Source organism: Lepidochelys olivacea (assembly GCF_965140295.1).
Source record: "Lepidochelys olivacea isolate rLepOli2 genome assembly, chromosome: 8".
Lineage (NCBI taxonomy): Eukaryota > Metazoa > Chordata > Testudines > Cheloniidae > Lepidochelys > Lepidochelys olivacea.
The window spans coordinates 48,624,401-48,647,056 of record NC_140418.1 but is presented as its reverse complement, the minus strand read 5'-3'; the positions used below and the strand labels follow the sequence as shown (position 1 = coordinate 48,647,056).

Sequence of the window (22,656 nt, the reverse complement as noted above, 5' to 3'; positions counted from 1 at the left end):
CAAATGGGGTTAAAGCAAAATGCTAGATCCCAGCACCCCAATACTGGGTGAGCCCCACCTCGTCTCTAAGTTTTAATCCTGTTCCCTGTAGGAGCTGATGCACTCAACTACTACCTGCCCTCCCTGGAGGTGAATCTCCTAGTTGGCAGGCTGGTAAGGAGAGATGTAAATTACGCTTCCCTGTGCCAGCTCCAGTGAATGTAGCTCAGGGTCTGTAAGGGAGGCTGGCAATAAATCTGAAGAGTGACCCCGGGTATTGGAATGAACAAGGGGTTGTGTGAGGATAGGGATAATGTAGTCACACTTCTTTGTGTGTTTGCGGGGGACGGTAGCAGCAAGCCGCTGGAATCTGGACAGTCGGGTTTGGGACTACGCTACAGAGGGAAGCTGCAATTATCAAAATGAGTGGGGAGAAAGGGATGGATAAGGCCTGCAGCAGAGGTGGAAATGAACCAGTGACTTATGGATGCATTTTCAATATGGATGGAGACATGCTGCCACTGCTAAGCAAAGAGGGAAAGGGAAGTGCATTGGTCTTTGCTTTCTTACAGTCACTCAATGTTTCTTAGGTCGGGAAAAAGAGCTTGAAATCTATGACACTTTATTGAAAGGATTTGTGGGGTCTACGGAAGGCCGTATCATAATGTATGAAGGCCTTATGGGCTATGGAAAAAGCCAGTTACTTGCTGAAATTGCCTACTTAGGCCAGAAGGCTGGCCACAGGTAAGTGCCTTTAACTTCACTTTGATACACCTGGCCCACTTTGATACACCTGACCCCTGTGCCCCACACACCTCTGCCCCTGCATGGTGATCCTGAGCTGCAACATTCCCACAGAGATTGCAATAATGCCAATGGTAGGAGGCTTTGTGAGGCTGGCACAGACTGAGACGGTGTCTAATTGGCTGCAAACTGACCTCTAATGGCTTAAATGAGCCCTGCATGGGGAAGAGGAGCTTTTAGTAACTTCCTCCTTTAGTACAGCTATTATTTCACATACAGGAATAGCCAGCACAGTCACAGGGGAGGTGAAACAACCATTGGTCCAATTGTACCTATCAATGTCTGTCTACTGCTCTAATTCTTCATTTAATAAATGAGGCAATCTGAGAGATTCACTTGTGGTTGGATGGGTCCTTTTGTGGTTCAAAGGATTAACCTCACCAGCTCTTTGATTAACTGTGGCTTCTTGTCCAGTTGATTTGTTGACCCAGCCACCCCCCGTGAATCAGAAGGCATAGCCGTCCATCTGTTTTCTGACAGCATATGGAAAGTTGATTTCTGGGAATCTCAAAACTAGCAGGGCATGAATACGCATCAGAAAGAGACACTGCTGGCTATTTCTCCCATCCATCCTATGAGAGACTCCTTGGTTGAGGCTGTCATGACCCAGATCAAGTCGGATTCATATTTCAGTGCTATTTGATGCTAAAGAGGAAACATGTCTAGCAAGACAGTGTATCCAATAGAGCTGCTAAAAAATAAATTGGGGGGCATTCTGCTAATTTGTTTTATTAATTCTCCTCTCATTTTCCCCCCCTTTAATTTAAAAATTCAAAAAATTTGAAATATTTTGAACAGCTTAGTGCTTGGTTGAAAGCTAGGGAAAGATTTCCATGAAAATTGTCAATATTAACAAAAAAAGTCCTTTTTACTTTTCAAATGTCAACATTAAAAATGTTGAAATTTCAAAATTCAAAAGGTGTTGATCAACTCTGGCCCATGTTTTCTGTCTACCTGGACACAGCGTTACTAGCTTTTCATGGGCTAATCCAACTTTTAAACTGTGGACGAAAGCTCATGCGTGTGCTGGGTTTTTCCCCCCCAAGAGAAATGGACAGACTTTAAAAATGTCATTAGTGAGGGGCTAGGAGATGGCCCCTCACTGAGAGAAGACATTTTTGGATGCATGTGATGTGGCAATGAGAGCAGCTCTAATGGGATGGATGCTCATGGGTATGTATGGTTGCATGTCTTTCAATGCAGGATGACTTTAGAGTCCAAGGGGATGCCTGGAACTGAACTGAAAGCAGCCAGGTGCTTTTGACAAGGGTGTGCTCTCCAGAAGACAATAAACAGGCTGATCAGTCTGGACTCTGTCAGAAACTCAAAGGGGTGTGGTTGGGAAAGGTGGTTGGAGATCAGTTCAGGGCTGTTAATCTTTTGTGTCCCTCAAACAAAAGCGAAAAACGGAGAGGCTGAGCTCTGCGGTTAGATTGCTTTGCACCAGCCATGGAGGAAACAGAGACCAGGAGACATTGCTCAAATCCACTGCTGATCCTCAGCCATTTATCCATAAGGAAAATCAGGTGCTGAAATGTCTTGTAGTTGTCTTGGAGGTCGATCAGAAAGGGCTGAAGAATGCTGGTTCCATTATTTCTCCTTCATTTGGAAGCTTTTTCTGTGTGTCTAGATGTCCATGTGGTAAGCGGTAGGTTTGTGTTTCTGTAATTCTTTCTCAGAATGTGCTGGCTCTTCCTTACTCCCCATTAGAACTTCCTTATAATTTCTCTTCATTTTAACCGTGCAGGGTTGTTGCTATGGAGCTGACAAAGGTAAATGTGCAGCAGAATTTTTTTGCCATCCGGACACTCATGGCCATGTTTCTGGGGATTGATGCCTGTAAATCTTACGATGCAAGACAGCACATCCTCCAAGGCAAACTCCGAGGTGTGGTAGAACAGACCTACTATTGCCTCCTGAATAACATCTTTCTTGTTAAGGTAATGGAGAAAGCCCTCACCTTCTGGGGGAAAAGCTTGTCTGTGGAACTGGGTTCTGTTATTTACCTTGCTTCACACCAATTCGGCATCTCAGCATTTTTTGTTCTTGCCCTGAAATTGCACACTGAATCAAAGGTGTGAATACTCATGAAATTCAACACAGTCATTATAATTGGGATAAATAGGGTGCTGGGTGTGGCTGAAGAAATGTTTGTTCCTAAATCTGCATGGAAGAGTTAGTGGCATCATGCTGTCGATCTGATGCCATCCACTTCACCTGTCCCACTTCCTCACTCTTATTCTGGGATTGGCCTTCTTGCAGTCATGAGGCTGACCTGTTTGGTGAGCCTGAATCCTAGCTTGTGCACACACACTGGACTTTGTTCCTATACTTTCTAAAGGATATTCACAGAATGTCTACCATCTGCAACTACACAGGAGGAAGGGAAGCAATTCCACCCAGACTTGTGAGGTGGCAAGAAAAAGCTCTTACTCATTCCAGGAAAGACTTAGAAAGCAGCACCTGGGGAGTTGGGGGGTCAGATGGGGGCTTAGGGGATTTACAGAGTAGTTAAGGGAATGGGTGGATGCTAGTCAGTTATGGTAAGAGGACCCCTCCAATGAGAAGTTACATTTGACTTTTCAAGGGGAACAGGAGTGGAGAAAAGTTGAATGTGGAGGGAAAGATTCGCTCTGATATCTGCACTAGTTGCCATAAAAGTAAACGGGGGGGGGGGGTCATTTCTTGTTTTCCACACTTCAGTGATTTGGTTTTGCTGCCTGTCACTGCACAGCACGGAAACATCATTTCAAAAGAGGCGTAAGGGGAAAAAGGTGTCATGGAGGGTGAGGCTTCAAAAATGGAAGCTGGGTGAAAGGTGCAGGCTCGGCAGCCCTGGAGAACGAAACCCTTTTCCTTATCCACAGAATTCCCACAATGGCGGAGTGAGCCTTCTGTAAACACACAACTTCCCACCTCTGCTCTGAAAGGACCACCTCTCTAGGTGAGAGGGCAGTTCAGCGATCACAGCCCCTCCAGTTCTTAGCCTGTCCACTGTCAGTCAACCAGAGTGAACTGAATCACAAGGGAAGTCAATGCCCATTGACTTCAGTGGGGCCAGGATTTCCCCCATAGTTCCTCTGCTTTAGGCACCCTCCTACCCAGAGCAGGACTAAGACCAACAGTTTATTTCACACAGGTCACCAAAGAGCTGTCAGATGGTAGTTTAATTGTTTAGCTGGACTTAGATGGAGGATCTAGAAGCAGGCCTGGTATAGTCACATATGCATGCCCAGATGATGCAATCCCTGTGTGAAAAGGATAGACACTGAGATGAACGTGTGTGTCTCACTAGGCTGGACATTTCAATCACGGCTTTTCCCATGAATGTGTATATTATGAACAGGAACGCTGCCTCTTCTGCTCACTGTTCTCATTTTTTTCTGACTAGTTTCCCACCTCTGCCGAGGTTTCCAAAATGGACAATGAAACAAGGACAAAGGAGATGGAACTATTTCTTGTGAAAATACTACAGAAGGTGAACCACTCTCTTCATTGTGAAACAGAGAGAAATGATTCCCCAGACTGCACTGGACTTGCAGATTCTGCTAATGAGCAGTTGGCTAGCAGGCTGGGAATATGGTGTACCCCAGCCATTTTCCTTATGTCCTTATCCTCTGTATCACGCCTCAATCCTAATTCCTGTCATCTGTGCTCACTGTGTGATGCCTACAGTTAGAGTGCAGGAACTGTGTCTTTCTGTAGCACCGAGTGCACTTTCTGGCCCTTCTCAAATTCAGATTATGGGATGGATTCTCCATGAAACTGGCTCACGCTTTGTCCCAAAGCGTGGATCTCCTCCCAAAATGCACTGACTACACCCCCAGAGTGGAAAAACATAAATAACCCCCTTTTCCAAAAGAGTGTAATCATCTTGGGTGATATTGCCCCTGGTGTGCGTGGACACAGCCCTCTTACAGGTGCATGAATGAGGTGGGGTGAGCTGGCTGGGAGGAAAGCTCTGGACCTTGTCTCCTCCCTAGTCAGCACAGAAAGTCATGTTAGAGGCAGTCGGGGGTCAGGCCATGGGAGGGGCCATGGATCCATGTGTATGCAGACCCCAGTATCTTATTTAACCAACACAAAGGAGCTGCAGCTGCTCTTCCACTCCATAGGTTGGAGTAGCAGTCACGGGGCTGTGGGTATGACACGCCGGGCCCTGGCCTGAAGGCAAGATATACGTAACTGAAGCAACACCTTATTCAGGCGATTCTTTGCCTTTTTAGGCAGTGGAGAAAGACATTCTCATTTTTGTCATTGATGAAGCCCACTTCATTGATCCTGCCTCATGGGAATTTCTGGACAACTTGCTCTCCAGCATCCCAGTGTTTATGGTCATGTCTCTAGCTCCTTTCAGCTGCCAAGCACGGCTGCCTTGTGTCTCTGCTGCAAGCATCATTAACAATGCAAAAACCATCTACGTTCAGCTGCAGGAGCTAAAGCCCTCTGTGATCCTGCAAAAAGCCTGCCAGGACCTTGGGGTGGTCAGCATCCCCCGGGAGCTAGAAACGTAAGTGATAGGCACCTGCTCTGTGCTCTTAGCTGCAAACCAACCTTTTCCCACAAAACAGAGGGGAGCAGGTCCGAAAAGGAGAAACCACATAGCTCATGGCCAAGTGACTGACTCTGTAGGGTCCATGAAAGCAGGGTCAAAACAGCCCAATAGCCTAGCACCTAGTAAAACATGGTGGGCCCTAACTGTATGCTGTTCTAGTGGCTTGGCAAAGATTCACTGTAGCCTAGTGACTAGAGCAGTGGATTGGGACTCAGCAGGCCTGAGGTTTATTCCTGGCTCTATCACTGGCTTACTGGGTGACCCTGGGCAGGTCATGTCATTTTTCTGTGCCTCAGTTTCCCCATCTGTAAAATGAGGATGATTATACTGACTCCTTTGTGAAGTACTTTGAGATCTACTGACAAAAGCACCATAGAAAGTCCAGGTATTATTGTTATTAACATTGAGTTCTTGGCTTGTCACTGCCTTCTAATGTTCTGGCTTGCAAGTACATCTCAGGGCAGTTGCTCAGGGGATCTCTCAATCAGTTTGGTCCCTAGGCAGGGAGTTAAGCTGATACCATCCATCCCCTCTGTTTGGGTGAAGAGTGGTGAGCACAGAAGGCTAAGATGTTAACTTGACCTTTGTTTCCTGCCCCACCATTCATCAGTCAGGTGTGAGTGCATCTTAGTACAGAAACCGCCCTGTCAAAATTCCTTCAGCTACTTCCTGTGATGGGTTTGGTCACAGAGACCCCCTTGCGACTGTCACCTGATGTGCTGAGACTACCTCTGAGCCCTTTTCTCTGCTAGTTTTGACCTTCAGAACCCTGCCTTGTTGAGCCAGATATGCTAATCTGCTGCAACACAGACCCAGGGTCTGACCCATGCCCCCAAAGCTGCAGATTTAACTGAAAACGGCTTAGCAAATGCTCCTGTCTCCAGCACCCAGAAACCCAGATCCCAATGGGATCCAACCCCGAAATGAATCTGTTTTACTCTGTATAAAGCTTATACAGGGTAAACTCATAAATTGTCTGCCCTCTATAACACTGATAAAGAAATATGCACAGCTGTTTGCTCCCCCAGGTATTAATTACTTACTCTGGGTTAATTAATAAGCAAAAGTGGTTTTATTAAGTATAAAAAGTAGGATTTAAGTGGTTCCACATAATGACAAGTGGAACAAAGTAAGTTACCAAGCAAAATAAAACAAAACAAGCAAGTCTAAGCCTAATACAGTAGGAAACTGAATACAGGTAAATCTCACTCTCAGAGATGTCCCAATAAACTTCTTTCACAGACTAGACTCCTTCCTAGTCTGGACCCAATCCTTTTCAGACCAACATTGTGGTTTATGGCCTGGGTCCAGCAATCACTTACACCCCCATAGTTACAGGCCTTTGTCCCAGTTTCTTTCAGGCATCTCTTTGGGGTGGAGAGGCCATCTCTTGAGCCAGCTGAAGACAAAATAGAGGGGCTTCTGGGGCCTTTTATATTCCCTCTCTTGTGGGCGGAAACCCCTTTGTTCTTCTGTGCAAAGTCACAGCTACAAGATGGAGTTTGTAACCACCTGGGAAAGTCACATGCCCATGAATTATTCAGCTTTTTGCAGGCTGACACCATTGTTTACATGTTAGTTTGAATGTTCTCAGGAAAGCTCAGATATGGATTGGCGTCTCCCAAAGTCCATTGTCAGTTAAGTGTCTCTTGATTGGGCACTTACTGAGAATAGTCCTTTCTCAAGAAGCTGACCAAATGCTTCACTGAGGCTACTTAGTATCAGACACATTGAGATACAAGTACATAGCCAATATTCATAACTTCAAATACAAAAATGATGCACACATACAGACAGCATAATCATAACCAGCAAATTACAATCTTTCTATAGACATTTTACTCGACTTCCTTTGTACAAGATTTGGTGCAACTATAGGACCTTGGTTGCAACAATGATCTATATGGTCACAGTTCATGTCAATAATATCACAGTCACTCAATGCAAAGAGGGAAAATACAATCTGAGCTCTCTGAGCTGTGACAGGATAGTGGCTCTGCATTGGGACTAGTCTGACTGGAGTGTTTATTAGAGTCCTTGAGAAGGTGGTCAGAATTTTTGGTGATATTAAAGGGTCCACCCCTTTGGGGAAGGGAAAGAAAGGCTACGTTTGCTGCTGGATTTCAGGTCAACATGGTCAGAGATTATTCCAGCTCTTTAGGCAAAGGGGTTGGCACAGGAGGGGAGGGAAGGTGTGGCAGCAAAGGCTGGGGAAATGCGGTTTTTTGTCTGGGGTTGTCCCAAGAATCAGTGCAGGCAGGGCAGCTCCAGATAGGTTCAGCGGTGGCATGTCTGGCTTGCAGAGCTTGAGACGGTGTCTTGGCCTGTCATGATGGTGCAATGTGGTTCAGTCGGCCTCAGAGTTGGTTGGATGGTAGCTGAGGAGGAGCACAGAATCAGGCAGCGGGGACAGGTGAGAGAAGAAACCAACAGAAATCTTCAGTCTCCCATCCCCTAGGCAGTCTGGGATCCAGTGGTCCCGTGATGGGGCCCAAAGTCCTCACCAGTCTGGGTGAAGCCTGGATGTCCTCAGTGTAATTCCCAGAGCCCACAAACAAAGGTAAAATCCTCACAGTAAAGCATAGGCTTTCTGGAGTAACCCCCCAGCCATCTAGTGCCAGTGGCTCCTACAACCTCTTCTCAACATGTCCCACAGGGGGCAGGTGGTGACTTACCCACCCATCTGTCTTCATTATTCCAGCCAGCTGAACACAGCTGCCAGTACCTCAAATTTGGGCAACTCATTCCAGTTTTAGACTCTTTTTGCCTATTGCTATACCCATTTGTGACCTGCCGAGAGTCCTCAGGGTTGTATCAGCTGTTCCCTTTTTGCTTAAGTAAAACCCAGTCTGTACTAGGCTTCCATCTCCAGCTTTATAAATAGACTTAGCTAATGTCTATCTCCAGGTTGCCCTTTCACCTATTCAAATTGCAAGGCTAAAAAATGCATTAAGCCTTATTTGATACCTGCCTTCAGCTAAAAGCAATCAACTAAAAAAACCCTGCACAGTGCATTTTAAAATGTTATCATTGTTTTTTCCATTTTACTACTGTAATGCAGATGGGCATGCCAGTACTGTTTCCATATTTTCTAAGATACTAAAGCTAAGCATGGTACGAAAACACTGGATGTTTTTTTCTAAAAGAGATGCTCTAGTTCCAACAGGAATTATTTCAGGGAAATTCTATGTCCTGTGTTACACTGGCAGTGCGACTAGCTGATCACAGTGGTTTCTTCTGACCTCAGAATCTGTGAATCGATGAAACATCAGGTAATGAGCGGACTTGGGGGATATTGTGCCATAGGAAGCTTTACTGACATGTTGAATCTTTGCAGTTCAAGTGGCTGAGAGACAGCAAATGTCATAGCAACCAGGTCAATGGATATTGGCCAAACCAGTTTATAACATTGCAAACAAAAAGCCTGGTATAAAATGGAGAGATTTTCAAAAGAGCAACCGGAAGTTAGATGCCTAACTGCTGTATGTGCTTAAGCGAATCTCCTTACCCTCCTCCTGGTTTGGATATGTAGAAGGAACCCTTAAAATTACTCCAAGGACTCCCCACACTGGTGTAACCATAGGATCCTAGATTCCCTTGTGTGCATTGACTGAAGCAAGGAGTCCCATGGGGGAGTGGGGGACAATAATTAATTAAAGATTGAATCAGTGTGTATATACACAATTAAAGTTGCATGGTTGAAGTCAATGGGAGCTGCTGGGTGCACTTTTGAAAAAATCAGGCAATTTATGTAAGTGCCCAAATGTGGATTTAAGATCCTCACTTTAAGCTCCCATTTTTGAAAATCTTGGCATTTATTTATATTATGGTAACGCCTAAGGGTGCCAGTCAGGATGAGGGCTCCAGTGTCCCTGCCCTAAAAACACTGAGACTGTATGTTACAACACGTAGCCAAAGAGCATGGTTGTGTGGGAATGGGAAGGGTGAGAGTCAAACAAGTACATTTTAGCAAAATGAACAGTGCTTATGGCTCGCAGATGGCCTAGCCAATGTGAGCTGGCAGTGTCTTGCAGGCATAAAGGCAGAAGTGACTTTTAAGGAGGGATTTGAAGAAGGAAAAGGTGGGGACTAGATGGACTTTGCCAGGGAGCTTTTCCTGTGACTGATGGGGCTTTATGGGAGAAAGGAAGAAGGCGTCTGAGGAAGAGGCTGGCTGTGACAGGTTGGAACTCTGCAGGAAGGTGGTGCCACCGATGTGAGGAGTTAGCAGAGAATATTTAGGCTTGACATGGATGGGTCCAGTTTTAGTAATCTAGTTGCTGTTAGTAACATTTAAAAAAGAACATGGGGCCAGATCCTCAGCTGTTGTAAACGGCCATAGCTACGTTAAGTGCTGATTTACACCTGACTGTCATTTGAACATTGAGATGCTTTCCTAAGAGCCTGACCCCCTGCCCTGATGCCCATTCACCCCACGACACACTCTGTATCTTCAGTACGGTTTACACTCTGTACTTGTAGCAGCCCTGCAATCTACCACATAGCAGGCATACAGGACACTTGGTGCAGCCTTGTCCATTTCAACTGCAACCTTAGGTGTTGTGAAGGCACCTGTCACCATGGCGTCTATGTAGCTACCATTCCCATCATCGCCTGAGGAGCATCGCAATCCTTTATTTTAATGGGTAGTGATAGTTTTGCCTCTCTTTAGGTTCTTGATACAGAGAAGCCATGGCATCCCATTTTACTGCGAGGAGCTGCTGCGGAACCTCCATTTAAACAACATGCTCATCTTCCATCTGTGGGAGGAGGAGGAGGAAGTAGATGATGAGTGGGAGATCCTTTTCAGTAAGCTACTTGTCATTAATTCATCATCACTTGATTATCTGCTCTGTTCATTCCCTTTGAAGCACCTGGCAATGGCCACTGTCGGAAGACAGGATACTGGACTAGATGGACCTTTGGTCTTACCCAGCATGGCCGTTCTTACGTTCTTAAATGCCACAGCCCACTGTATACTGTTCGCAGGAGAGTGTATCACCCTCCCAGGCAGTTCTCATCTTTTCTGGGAACATTTGTCAGCCTGGCACTGGTTGCTGGAATTCAGGAAGGAAGGAGCGTGCAAGGGGCAATGCTGAGGGGAATGGAAAGGGTAGCTGGGCAGGCTAGGAAAGGAGGAGAGACTAGGGTCGGGGAGGCAGCAGAGGGTAAGAGGTGTACATTGAGCAGCACTTTGCTAGGCAGCAGTAGAATGCTGGGTGGCAGGGTTCTATTCCTGGCTCCAGGAGGGGAGTAAGGTTGACTGGTTAAAGCATGGGACTGAGTTAAAACCCTTGGATGCTATTTGTCCCTGACAAATTTCTATTCCAGCTCCAAATCTTTGGGACACTAAAGCTGCTCAAAAAGGAGGTGTGTGTTGGGGGAGGGGGGAAATATGCATTTTTTTTAACATTAAAAAACTGCGGAACCATTTTAAATCTTAACTTTTCAAAAAAAAAAACCAATCTGAGGCAGAGACCAAGCATGGAAAATTTCAGTCCCAAAGCTTAATGCCTAACAAAGCTATAAATCACAGAAAAAGAGGGTTATAATGCAATTTGTTAGCAACCTTAAAAGGTTTCAGCTATGTACTACCCCTCTAATAGTGAATAGTTATAGTTTCCCACAATAGACTATGCTGCCATCCAGTGAAATGAAAAAGCAACATATTTAAAACATTAAAGGAAACACTTTCCTACTCAGCACACAGTTAATCTGTGGACTAATTGATATAAGATAATATGGAGACAAATATCTTCGAAAAGATTTTGATATTTATGGGAATAGTATCACTTGCAGTTATACTAGCTAAGATATGAGAAATGTAGGGGATAGATTCTTAGATATGTTGTTCAATATTCAGACAAAGTACATTTGCCTCAAAACCAAACCAAACCCAGCACATCTGTCCATGTTTTTTATTATTAACATTTGATGGACATGCCTGGCTTGATAAATGGGTAATCAGAATAATACAATCACCAGAAACAAAACGTCTTGTGTAGTGAAAAGGTAACACACCCTGTTAGAGAGATCTGATGATTATATTGCTGAATAATGTTTCTTTAAATAAAAGCTGTTGTAAATATCAAAAACAAAATGATGATAATTCCATGACAATGATTTTGTAAGCCTTTTAAAACTTCCTAAATAAATAAGTGGGAAGAGAAAAATAGCAGCCCAGCTTCTTCAGGCCATAAACCAGCCATTTACGTCCTGGGATTAGGATGGTACTTCCCCACATATTAGTGCCAAATTTCCATAAGGGAAGAAGTGTTAACGGCTTTCTTCTAAGCAGCTGGTGGGGCTGGGATACTGGCCTGGATGGGCCATTGATCTGATAAATCTGGAAAATCTAGGCGATCCCTTTGGGCAGGGACCAAACACGAAAGCTTTGGCCCCCAGAAGAGCCGGCCTCGGAACGTTGTGATTAAGTAGAAATGCAACGGAACCCATTTTGCATGCGGGGTGATAGAGTTTACTCTCACACCAAAATGGCTAAAAGGCTGTTCCCATCAGATCTTGCCAAGTATTGTTTTGCTTTGGTTATATTTAAAAAGCAAACAAATTAAAATGTGAGTTCTTGTAATTGTTTTTTCTCCTCTTTCTCTCCATGCAGCCAATGCAATCAAGGTCATCCCCTCCAAAACAGAATCACTTTCCAGCTTAGACAATGACTTGTACATTTGCACCATTCGCCAGAACGTTAAGTTGCAAAATATTATGCTGCCCCCTACGTTAAAAGGTAAGGGTCTGATCCTGATGTCTCCAGCCAGTGGGGACACAATGATTCTGTTCCTTAAGGGCAGCAGTTAAAGAGGGCCTGGGAGCTTGAATGCGGCAGACAGCGCAGGTCTGAACTTTGGAGCAAAGCGGAGAAGGACGAGTCTGAGCTTTGCAGAATAGGCCAGACCTTCCAATTAGGCAAGAAGTCTGTGTTGTGGTCCCTCACTTTCAAGTGGGGATGGAGGCCACTCTGCCTCACTACAGGCAGGTAGTAATCAATAGTCTATGGGGAAGCTCTGGCCCTCGGGGGGTGGTGGTGGTGAGGGTGGGGGGCAGAGCACAGGCAGTCTATGGCTTACAGCCTCCTGACTGGGGCAGAGCAAAAGCAGGCAAGTGCACACCATCTGGCCTAAGGTGGGTAGATTGCCATCCCAGGGGTGGGGTTGGCAGCAGCGGATAGGGAGACCTATGCTCACCCTACTCCACCGGGTCCTAGCCCAGGGCCCTAACAGTGGTGGGGAGTCTTTGGGGATTCTCGTCTGTCTCCTCCGACCGCAGGGCACAACTCCACTCAGGGCCTAGTCTGCAGGGCCGTCCTTAGGATTTATGGGGCCCTATGCAGTATTATTAAACTGGTACCCCTATGCCCGACGGCAGCCCAGGCTCATTGCCTGGGGGGGAAAGGCGGGGGGGAATGGACGAGGCAGCAAAGGCTACCGAGCCCCACGGCCCACCTCACAGCGGCTGAGAGTCACAGTTCCCCCTAGAGACCCCCGTACCCTCTCTCTCATGCAGAATGTGCAGCGCCGGGGCATTCAGCTCTGCGAATACAACCCCTGCCTAAGGAGACTGCAGTGTGCGCTCGGTGTGCAGGAGCCAGTCTGCTCTTACCTGCTGTCATTGGCTGTGGGTGAAGCGGCCGCCTGGGGAGGCTAGCTCCCCAGCCCACCTCTTCCGCCTGTGGCCCCACCCACACTCCACCCCTGCTCCGCCCCAGGCCCCACCCCACTCCACCCAGACCCCGCCCTCTCCCCACTGTCTCCCTCCTCTCTTCCCTCCCCCATCCTGCTCACCCCCTTCCAGCCAAATCTCTGAAACCAAATGAAGCAAATCACATTTGAAAAAACCACTCTTCTGCAATTTCTTTCTAAAGAAAATGGGGCATGTTTTCCACTGCATGCCAGATGGTGAAGACTGGACATGCAGACGGTACCTAATTAAAAGCACTAAACTTGGGAATAAAAAATGTCCGTCACAGGTTTTTTGATATGCCCTAAAGTTTGTCAGAGATTTATTTGCAAAAACTTTGTAGTAAGGGTGAGTCAGCTGGCTTGCTGAATACAATATCAAATATTATGGAATACATGATGCAGCTCTTCTCTGTTCTACATTTTCTTAAAATCAGCTTAGAAATACTGATAATATTTTAAATGTACTCTTAAGCCTTCATAAAGTAATACTTCCAGATTACTACATATTTAACTCACTGAAACAAAGACATTATTTTAAATTAATTAGTCACAGAGGTTTAGTGTGTTCATAATAATGTTCATTGCTTTTAGAAAAAGGGAACACTAATTTACTTTGTGTGATCTCCATAACAATAGACGTGTTTATGAAATTTTACCACTTTAAAAAATATGTTTCCAAAGATTTTAGGCGTAACAAAGGTTTTTATATCTTACTAGGTACTGATTTTGCTGGAGAGTTCTCTTAAAACTAATTAATCATATAGTCAGAAGTAAAGAAAGGGAAACTCTTTGTCCAGCTATCTGAAAGGAAAGGTGTGTTGTCCCTTTAAGGGCTCTCTTCAACAGGGGTGGGAAGGTGGTTGGGCTTTGAAGGGAGAAGGGGATGGACAGAAAGGACAGGAAGACTTTGGAAGCAAGTTTTGTTTACTATAGTAATTAAAATTAAAATGTGTATTTTAGATAAGGGTGGTCTTCTGAAGGATTTATTTAAAAAACTATGTCTGAAGATCCAAGCATTTAAGGCTAAAGATGATTGTGCATCTAAAAATGTATGCAAGGAATTTTTAGAGATGTGATTTTATAATCTTCACTAATTCACGAATGAAATATTTTTAAAGAAAATTTTAAACTAGGGTCCTGTAGACTAACATGTTCTGAGTAAATATTACAGTAATGCACAACTGTTTTTATCAGTAAATTCAGAAACTGACAGTATATACCTTGGGGTTGGCAAATGTCAGTTAAATGGCTTCATTAGCACTTGAATGTCTCTTTAACAGTTTCAATGTTGTGCTAACAGGGATGGCAGGCTTTTTCACTTTTAAGTTATTAGATCCCCTCCAGAGTAAGAGTCACCAGGCTGCAGCACCTAGCTGTGGGAGCCTGCAGGAAGGGTCAGAACAGGGATAGGAAGAGGCAGGAGGGTGGACACTAAGACTCAGTGGTGCCCCAAATTTTCAGGTGCCCTATGCAGTCTTCTATGCATAAGGACGGCCCTGCTAGTCACAAATGAGCTCTGGGGTTCTCCTTTTATACTTTCTGTCCCGCCCCAGGACTTCCGGTGAGGGAGGGAATGGCAGATTTAGCTCTGCCCACCAGGGGGAGTGTAGTGGTCCCTCGCTCTCCAGCTTGGAGGGAGGCCACTCACTCACTTACTCAGCCTTACTACAGTCTGCTGAACAGGCATTCTTCTGGCGTTTGTATTGTAAAAGGTTCTCCCCTCCTTTTGCCCCAGTCTAATCCCTGAATACGCTGGTCTGCTCTTGGAGTCATGCCAAGCTTCCAGTCCAGTAGTCGGCACTCTAGCTCGGCGCAGCAGAGTCCTGATGCTGTTCTGGGAAGCCGCTTTAAAACTCATTTAAACGACAAACTATTAAGAATTAATATAAACACAGCCCTCCTAATAAATTCTACAACTCAAGCTACTGAGCAGTTATGGTGGATCCTGGATCAAGTCATGGTCAAAAATCCAGTGGGTGAATTCCCCATGACTGGCCATTATCAGTAGTTGCTGGTGAAGGCAGCTTCCAGATGAGATAATTGAGGTGTTGGCTTTCTCAGGTCAGGTTTCAGAGTAACAGCCGTGTTAGTCTGTATTCGCAAAAAGAAAAGGAGTACTTGTGGCACCTTAGAGACTAACCAATTTATTTGAGCATGAGCTTTCGTGAGCTACAGCTCACTTCATCGGATGTATACCGTGGATACTGCAGCAGACTTTACTCAGGTCAGTTCATTTGTAGGGTAAAAAGGACAGGATCCAGATAGGACATCCATCCTCCTCTCACCCCCAACGCTAAAGCTAACCACTGTAATCTTACTGTCTTGGTGTCTCAGGAGCACCCAGCATGGAGAAGTGATGATTTACTGGATGACTTGTTTTCGGTAGGCATTGCACTGGCTGAGTTAGACAACATGAGCCCTTCGGAGCAGATGGTAGTGAAGTGTGCGGCTATCATCGGGCTGACTTTCACGACTGAGCTGCTGCTCCACATCCTTCCTGAATGGACCAAGAGGAAGATGAACCAGACGCTTGCAACCCTGGTGGATTCCCACATCTTCAAGTGTTTTAATAAAAGAAAGGACTCCCAGAATGCACAATCACAGGATATGCCCTCCATAGAGTTACTTGTTTGCCAAGGGATGGTCAGATCAACTGGACAAGAGTCAGGTACGTGGAGCTGGCCAGGGACTGGGGGCACCAGAGTGTGCTGAAATCCCACTGCTCCTTGTCTGTGTTCTTGGTGATCTTTCCAGAGTGCTGTGTGAATCCATCTTGTTAACATGCATAAAGTGCAGGGTTATTTCTAGTAGGGAGGGAATGTACAGATCATTAGATTTTTTTTGCCTGTAGCTTTAGTACTTGCTTGCATCTTAAATGTATTTACTGACAGTCACAGCCTACACAACAGAATCTCGCATCACGCTTTGAAATAAACTCCTGAGAAGCATCTGTTTCAGGGTAATCATCAATGCCTTTTTTCTTTAAAAAAATAAAGGAATATTCTATACAAAAAACTCAGCTGTTGCAGCATTAGGAATGCTATTGTAAATGCATTCAAGTCACTCCTGCGGTACCTAGAGAGAGACAGTTGGGTGCAGGGGATAGGAAACTGACCTGACACACACAGGAAACCTAAGCTCTACTTCTGGCTCTGTGTTTCAGTTTCCCATCCCCAACTTTGTCTGATTCGTATGTAGATTATAAACTCATTGGTGCAGGGATGATCTTTTATTATGCATTTATACAGTGCCCAGGACAATGTAACCCTCAGCTCAGTTGAGATCTCTGTTGAGTTATTTTAATACAAATAATAATAACCATGATGTGGCAGCATATACTTTAAAGCACTAAATTATAGTCATTCCAAACCCCCTAACGTACTGTCAAAATGGGCTGGTATGAGCTAATATGTCTTACCCCTGAATTTATTTTGTTCTGTTCTCCTCCTACCTCACCTAGATTCCACCAAACTCTCCCTATGGTGTCTAAGGGCTTGTCTACACACAGATTGGCACAGAAATCACCATATATCTATCTTTTGTTATTTCAGTGCAAGTCTGGCACCAACAATAGCAACAGGAGTGAATTAAAGTGGATGAGGTTATTTCGGAGTCTGCTGGTGTATAACCAAGTGGTGATAATCCATGTAGTGTGGAACTCTGGCCCGAATGTGGAGGTTGAGAAGCCTACTACATCCGTGGCTAAGGACTGCAATTTTTAACTCAGGCAGTAATGTCTCATGCTTTCAGATCTGATGGTTCTGGGTTTAATCCCTACCACCCACTCCCCAGGACAGTGTTACACCTTCAGCGTGGACAGTTCCATCAGTGGCTGCAGCAGAAACAGAGCCCTGCATGAGAGCTGGCCTAGCTGAGAGTTTATGGATAAATCCACGTTGTCTTTCAGATATCCGCTCTTCTGTTTATAACCGAATCAAGCAAGAGCAGCTGGTGATGCAATGCAGCATCATGGCGTTCTGCACACCGCTGCTGCAGGAAGCGGCCTATGAGGTCTGGCTGAAGAGCCAGAAGAAAGCCTTACATCTCAAGTGCGTGAGCTATCTAGAAGGGCAGGCTCACAAATGCAGACGCTGCGGAGAAGGGGACTTCATTTCATTTCACCGCCACACCGTGGAGATGATTTTGGTGAACACTGAGTCTCAGGAAGACATTTCTGAGCAGCACAAGGAATACCCATTCAGTGAAGCAGCCTCACTGATCATTAATACAACCCTGAAAAATCTTCAGGCACCCTCATTTGAAGGTAAATGGAAGCCCCGGTTTCTACTGGGCTCCCCAAGGGACCGTGCTGCTGGGAGGGCTTTGCTCACTGCTGCAGAGACTAGGGCTATGCAGACAATGCACAGTCCTCAACGCATCTGCACGGGCATGTATTGAGCCTCAGTGTTCTCTGAGACCTGGGGCCTGGAGGGTGTGACTAAGTGTACCTCTGGGCTTCTTCTGCTCCTAGCTGGTGGGATGCACCAGACACCTTTGCCAAGTCCCTCTCTCCCTTCTCCTTCACCTCCAGTAGTCCTGTTTGCTCCATATCCCCTCCCGCCCTAGGGGAAATGTGGAGAGGCATCCTGGCCCCCTTTCCATGCCCTCCCAATCCCCTTATTTTCCCCTATATCCCCACTCTACTCCTCAAGCCCCACATATGCTGTAACCTTTCCATGCCCCCTCACATTTCTGCTCAGCCTTTAGGTCTGGTGTCAGGAGCTGAAGGGTAGGGGAAAGTCCAGGGCTGTGGTGGGGGCAGCATGGGGCTGTGAAGGAGTAGTGGGAAGCAGGCATAGGTGTGGAATGGAAGGATTGTGTGCAGGGAAGGAGGCTATGTTAGCTGGGCTGATGATATGTGAAGGGGATACCTGGGCTGGGCCAAATTCGGCCTTCAGCTACACCTAGACACAGGGCCTAGAGTACTCCACACTTCCATGGCTGCAGGGTTTGCTGGGGAACTGTGTCCTTGCCCCAGAACTGTTCTTCATAATCTGAGCTCTTCTGTTGGAACAGATGTGTTTATAGGCTTTATGATGGTGGAGAAAATGGAAACAGATGCAGTATCACCTGCCTGAGTCTGCAGAGAGCCTGAAACAATGGCTTTGAGGAAAAATGGCTGTGAGAGGTGTGACGTGTCCCATTCATCTTAATCAGGGCCCTGTGGACTCTGTTTCAGCAGCCATAGAATTTTCCAAGGAATTCATCCTGTTGGTAGAATTTAGGAGTTCTGGTGCAGGATTTGGTCTGCTGCAGGATTTGGTCCACTGCAAGCTCTTTGAGGCAGGGACCTTTTGTTCTGTGCTTGTACAGCCCCTAGCACAGTGGGGTCCTGATCTGTGACTGGGTCTCCTGTGCACTATGCCAATCAAATAATAAATAACAGTTGTTTCACAGAGCACAGCGGGCCTTGGCTGTGTAACTCCTACCAGTAGGGCCCTACCAAATTCACGGTCCATTTTGGTCAATTTTATGGTCATGAGATTTTAAAAATCATTAATTTCATGATTTCAGATATTTAAATCTGAAATTTCATGGTGTTGTAACTGCAAGGGTCCTGACCCAAAAGGGGGTTGTGTAGGAGTCACAAGGTTATTCTAGCGGGGGGGTCGCAGTATTGCCACCCTTACTTCTGCGCTGGTGCTGGTGGGACACTGCCTTCAGAGCTGGGTACCTGGCCAGCAGCTGCTGCTCTCCGACCACCCAGCTCTGAAGGCAAGGCAGAAGTAAGGGTGGCAATACTGTGACCCCCCCCCACAGCCCTCTTTTGGGTTGGGACGCCTAGTTTAAGAAATGTTGGTCTCCCCTGTAAAATTTGTGTACTTTTACCCTATACTATACAGAAGACCAGATTTCATGCGGGAGACCAGATTTCACGGTCCGTGAGGCGTTGTTCACGGCTGTGAATTTGGTAGGGCCCTACCCATGGGCAGTCGGTGGGGTTGAGTGGGTCTAACTGAGGACAGAACTTACAATCTAAACATTTAAAAGACAGAGGGTAAGTGCTTTTGGAGAGGGACCATCTTTGTATTCTGAGTCAATATAGCACCTAGCACAATGGCCCACTGGCTTCTGCTGGCCACTACCATGCGGATAGCGATGAGGAGTTGTTCTACAGCTCTTTATTAACGTCTGTTTCTCCCTCCGATTTGGCAGGGATGGAGCGAAAAGCTGTGACAGCTGAGGCTTCCCTAGCCACTATATGCTCCCCTGAAAGTGTCCAGAGGACAAGTGAAGGTAAAATGCCCCATCGGATACAGAATTCACAGTAACCTGGAGGGAGCGAGGCGAGACCACCACGCTAAAACCCAGGGAGCTGTGGAGAGAAAGAGGGATGAAAAGGGATTGTGGCTGATAAGGGAGAGAGATTGAGTGAAATAATTTGGGTGAAGGTATGAGAGAGAGAGAGCACAAAAAAGAAAACAAAAGAGGTAGGTAAAGAATTGGTATGGAGCAGTGGTTCCCAAACTTGTTCCACCGCTTGTGCAGGGAAAGCCCCGGCTGGGCCTGGCTGGGCCGGTTTGTTTTCCTGCCGCGTCTGCAGGTTTGGCCCATCATGGCTCCCAATGGCTGTGGTTCGCTGCTCCAGGCCAATGGAAGCTGCTGGAAGCGGTGTGGGCCGAGGAACATACTGGCTGCCTCTTCCAGCAGCTCCCATTGGCCTGGAGCATCAAACTGCAGCCACTGGGAGCCGCGATTGGCTGAACCTGAGGACGTGGCAGGTAAACAAACCGTCCCGGCCCACCAAGGGTTTTCCCTGCACAAGCAGCGGAACAAGTTTGGGAACCACTGATATGGAGAGCGGAGAAGGATTCAGGGGCAGCGTAGTACTAGTAGCACATCCTCACTTTGTGGGCACCCCTCATGCTGCCTTGCACAGGGTCCTTGTCTCTGGCCTCACCTACTGGGCTCATTTTCTGCCCTTCAGTGGCCTTTCTCAGGCTTCCTCTTTGCCCCTTCTGGGTGTGCTGTGGCATGGCCATAAGGCCAAGGCACATGGAAATTTAAACCCCTTTCAGGGATAACATGAAGTCCAAATGAAAGTCCAATCAGATCACCAAACTAATACCTCTTTTGCAGCCCCAGGGTCCACTGTAGTTCCCTGGCTGGCCCTCCCTCAGGGCTTCTCCTGCAGGGGCCTAACTCGCTCCTTTAGAGTTCTTCCTCTGGTGTTTCCTGTCTGTTAAATCCGCTTCCAAGGCTTTGCTCCATCAGAAACCTGTGTGCTCTGTAGTCTGTCCCCACCTGAGCACCCTCTGTCTATTTAAAATGCCTTGCTCCATTTCCTCTGGCCAGGAGGCAATTAGTTAATCACTCCTTAAGTGTGGAATATGACTAAATCATAGAATCATAGAATATCAGGGTTGGAAGGGACCTCAGGAGATCATCTAGTCCAACCCCCTGCTCAAAGCAGGGCCAATCCCCAATTTTTGCCCCAGATCCCTAAATGGCCCCCTCAAGGATTGAACTGACAACCCTGGGTTTAGCAGGCCAATGCTCAAACCACTGAGCTATCCCTAATTGGGGTTCTTTCCCTTGCCTTGCAGGTGATGGGGAGAAAGCCCCATCACAGGGAGCAATTGACTATGGCCCAGCTCCTCAAAGGTATTTACGCATCTAACTCCCATTGATTTCAATGGAAGCTCGGTGCCTAAATACCTTTGAGGCCTAGTCCCCTGAGTCAGTACTGACCTAGTGCCCTACCATGGTGCTAGGGAGTGTTGCCCGGCTGAAGACTTCCCACTGTTCAGATGAAATGTAAAATTGAGCTCTGTAAGATCCTACAGCAAGTGAGGCAACAAGAAGGATCCAAGCCCAGGTGTTCTGATCAAGTTCCAATTTGGGTCATTCCTTTCTGCCTGCTTCTGTTCAGACAGTCTGAATGTTGAAACATTGGCTCTCTCTAAAGAACGCTGCTGTTCACAGTATGAGTAGGAAAATATGTGCAATATGTCACAAACCTATTGCAAAATAATTAAAGAGAAGAGTAAGCCTACTTCAGTGGAGTTGGACTGAAGTGAATTTGACCTAGTATGTTAATGTATGAGAATGTACAGCTTGCACAGACTCTGCGAAAGAACTGGGCATTTAGTTCGTAATGAAATGAGTTAGGTGGATTAGAGGTACCGTGTGTGGTAGTGTTTTGTGATAATAATTAAACCTCTCTCTCTCTATATATTCTCCCCTACACCACTGAGCTGTTCATCACACCAGGTCTAAGAATGTAACAAATGGAGTAGGGGCATTACGCTTATTGTGGGAATAAAACAGGGCCAAACAGAGAACTGAAAATACAATCAAACTTCCTACAGTATTTATACAGTGTCTTTCAATGGCATCATGTTTTACAGTTTATTTAAACATGGATTACTCACCCACCAATGAAATACAGCCATCTCTGGGGTGGAGTACTGCAACTACTCTGTGTCAGCAACATTACCCAACAGGGTGTTTTAAGGAGTAGGAGGGAAGGAATAACTATTTCAAATGACACTTCGAAAGGTGTTTATGGAGCCAAATGTACATTTCCACAAATAGATTAGGCCAGGACAACAAGGTTGCCATCTCTAACTTTTGAGAAAAGTGCTATGAAATCTTTCATGACCATGAATGGTCAGTATCTGAGTTTGACATGACATACAAAAGACAGTCATACTAGCTGGTTGTGGTCCTTTTGCAGAAAGAAATGAATGGAGTGTTCAAGTCATCATGTACAAAAGAGTACAACAGAAAATGGCTAATGCCCAATGGCAAGTCTATTGGGATGGTAGTCACTTTCATAGATGCAGCACTCGCTTTCTCATCTGCAGACTGCAGGCGGGGTTGCGATGAAAGCTCATCACACTCTCTTTCCAATAAGCAGAGGCAGGTGATGACTCTAAGATGGCTTTTCAGAGGAACTTTATTCTTTGATTCTTTTTCATGTTGAGCAGGTGCACCCTTGACTAGGATCTCTGTGTCCAGACAACCATCTCCTGAAATTTTCCAGATCCCCAATGCCGGTAAAGATTCTTCTGTATGTAGGCAGCATGTACCAGAACCATTTGTCTTGAACAAAGGATGTGTGTGGCAGGCACCCTTAGATATGCCTTCTCCCTTGTTCTCTGAATTTCAGACATCACTACTTCTACTGTCTCCAAGAAGTTAGAGTTATTACTTCCACAAGACACTGAGAAAGGTAAATTCAAGCTTATCTTCCTGGAATGTAACAGATCAGCCAGGGGTTCTTTTTAGACTCAGTCAGTGCAGCAATGAGAAATTGAAGACCAAATCCATGCTTGACTGTAACAGCTTCTAACTCAAACAGAACTGTGCTTGTCTAGCTCAAATCACAGATTTATTAGATATTGGACTTCCACTGATTTCAATGGGGGTTGCATCTTTGTAACAGAGAACAGAATTTGGCTCCTCAGCATCATATATTAGCCTGAAAAATTCAGGAATGAAAAATATTGTTTAAAAGAAAGCAACAAACAAAAAAGGTGGCTAGAGGGAACTGAATTTCTCCTCCTTCCTTCTGACTAACTAAGGCTATGTCTACACTATGGACCATATAGCGGCAATCTGTAAGGTCTCATGTGTAGCCGCTCTATGCCGGCGGGAGAGAGCTCTCCCGTCTGC

The 22,656-nt window shown here is 45.9% G+C and overlaps 1 protein-coding gene across 1 annotated transcript in view; it reads left to right on the top strand.

Moving 5' to 3' along the window:
• ADCY10 (adenylate cyclase 10) overlaps positions 1–22,656 on the top strand; it is a gene marked incomplete at its 5' end in the record, with an annotated part of 75,772 nt that overhangs the window by 29,944 nt on the left and 23,172 nt on the right. Inside the window, 10 exons of the mRNA XM_084637987.1 lie at positions 570–723; positions 2,531–2,723; positions 4,175–4,261; positions 5,010–5,293; positions 10,011–10,147; positions 11,958–12,083; positions 15,422–15,703; positions 16,943–17,299; positions 19,192–19,272; positions 20,583–20,640. Of these exons, the coding sequence (XP_084494113.1) occupies positions 570–723; positions 2,531–2,723; positions 4,175–4,261; positions 5,010–5,293; positions 10,011–10,147; positions 11,958–12,083; positions 15,422–15,703; positions 16,943–17,299; positions 19,192–19,272; positions 20,583–20,640 (1,759 nt within the window). The remainder of the gene's footprint in view (positions 1–569; positions 724–2,530; positions 2,724–4,174; positions 4,262–5,009; positions 5,294–10,010; positions 10,148–11,957; positions 12,084–15,421; positions 15,704–16,942; positions 17,300–19,191; positions 19,273–20,582; positions 20,641–22,656) is intronic.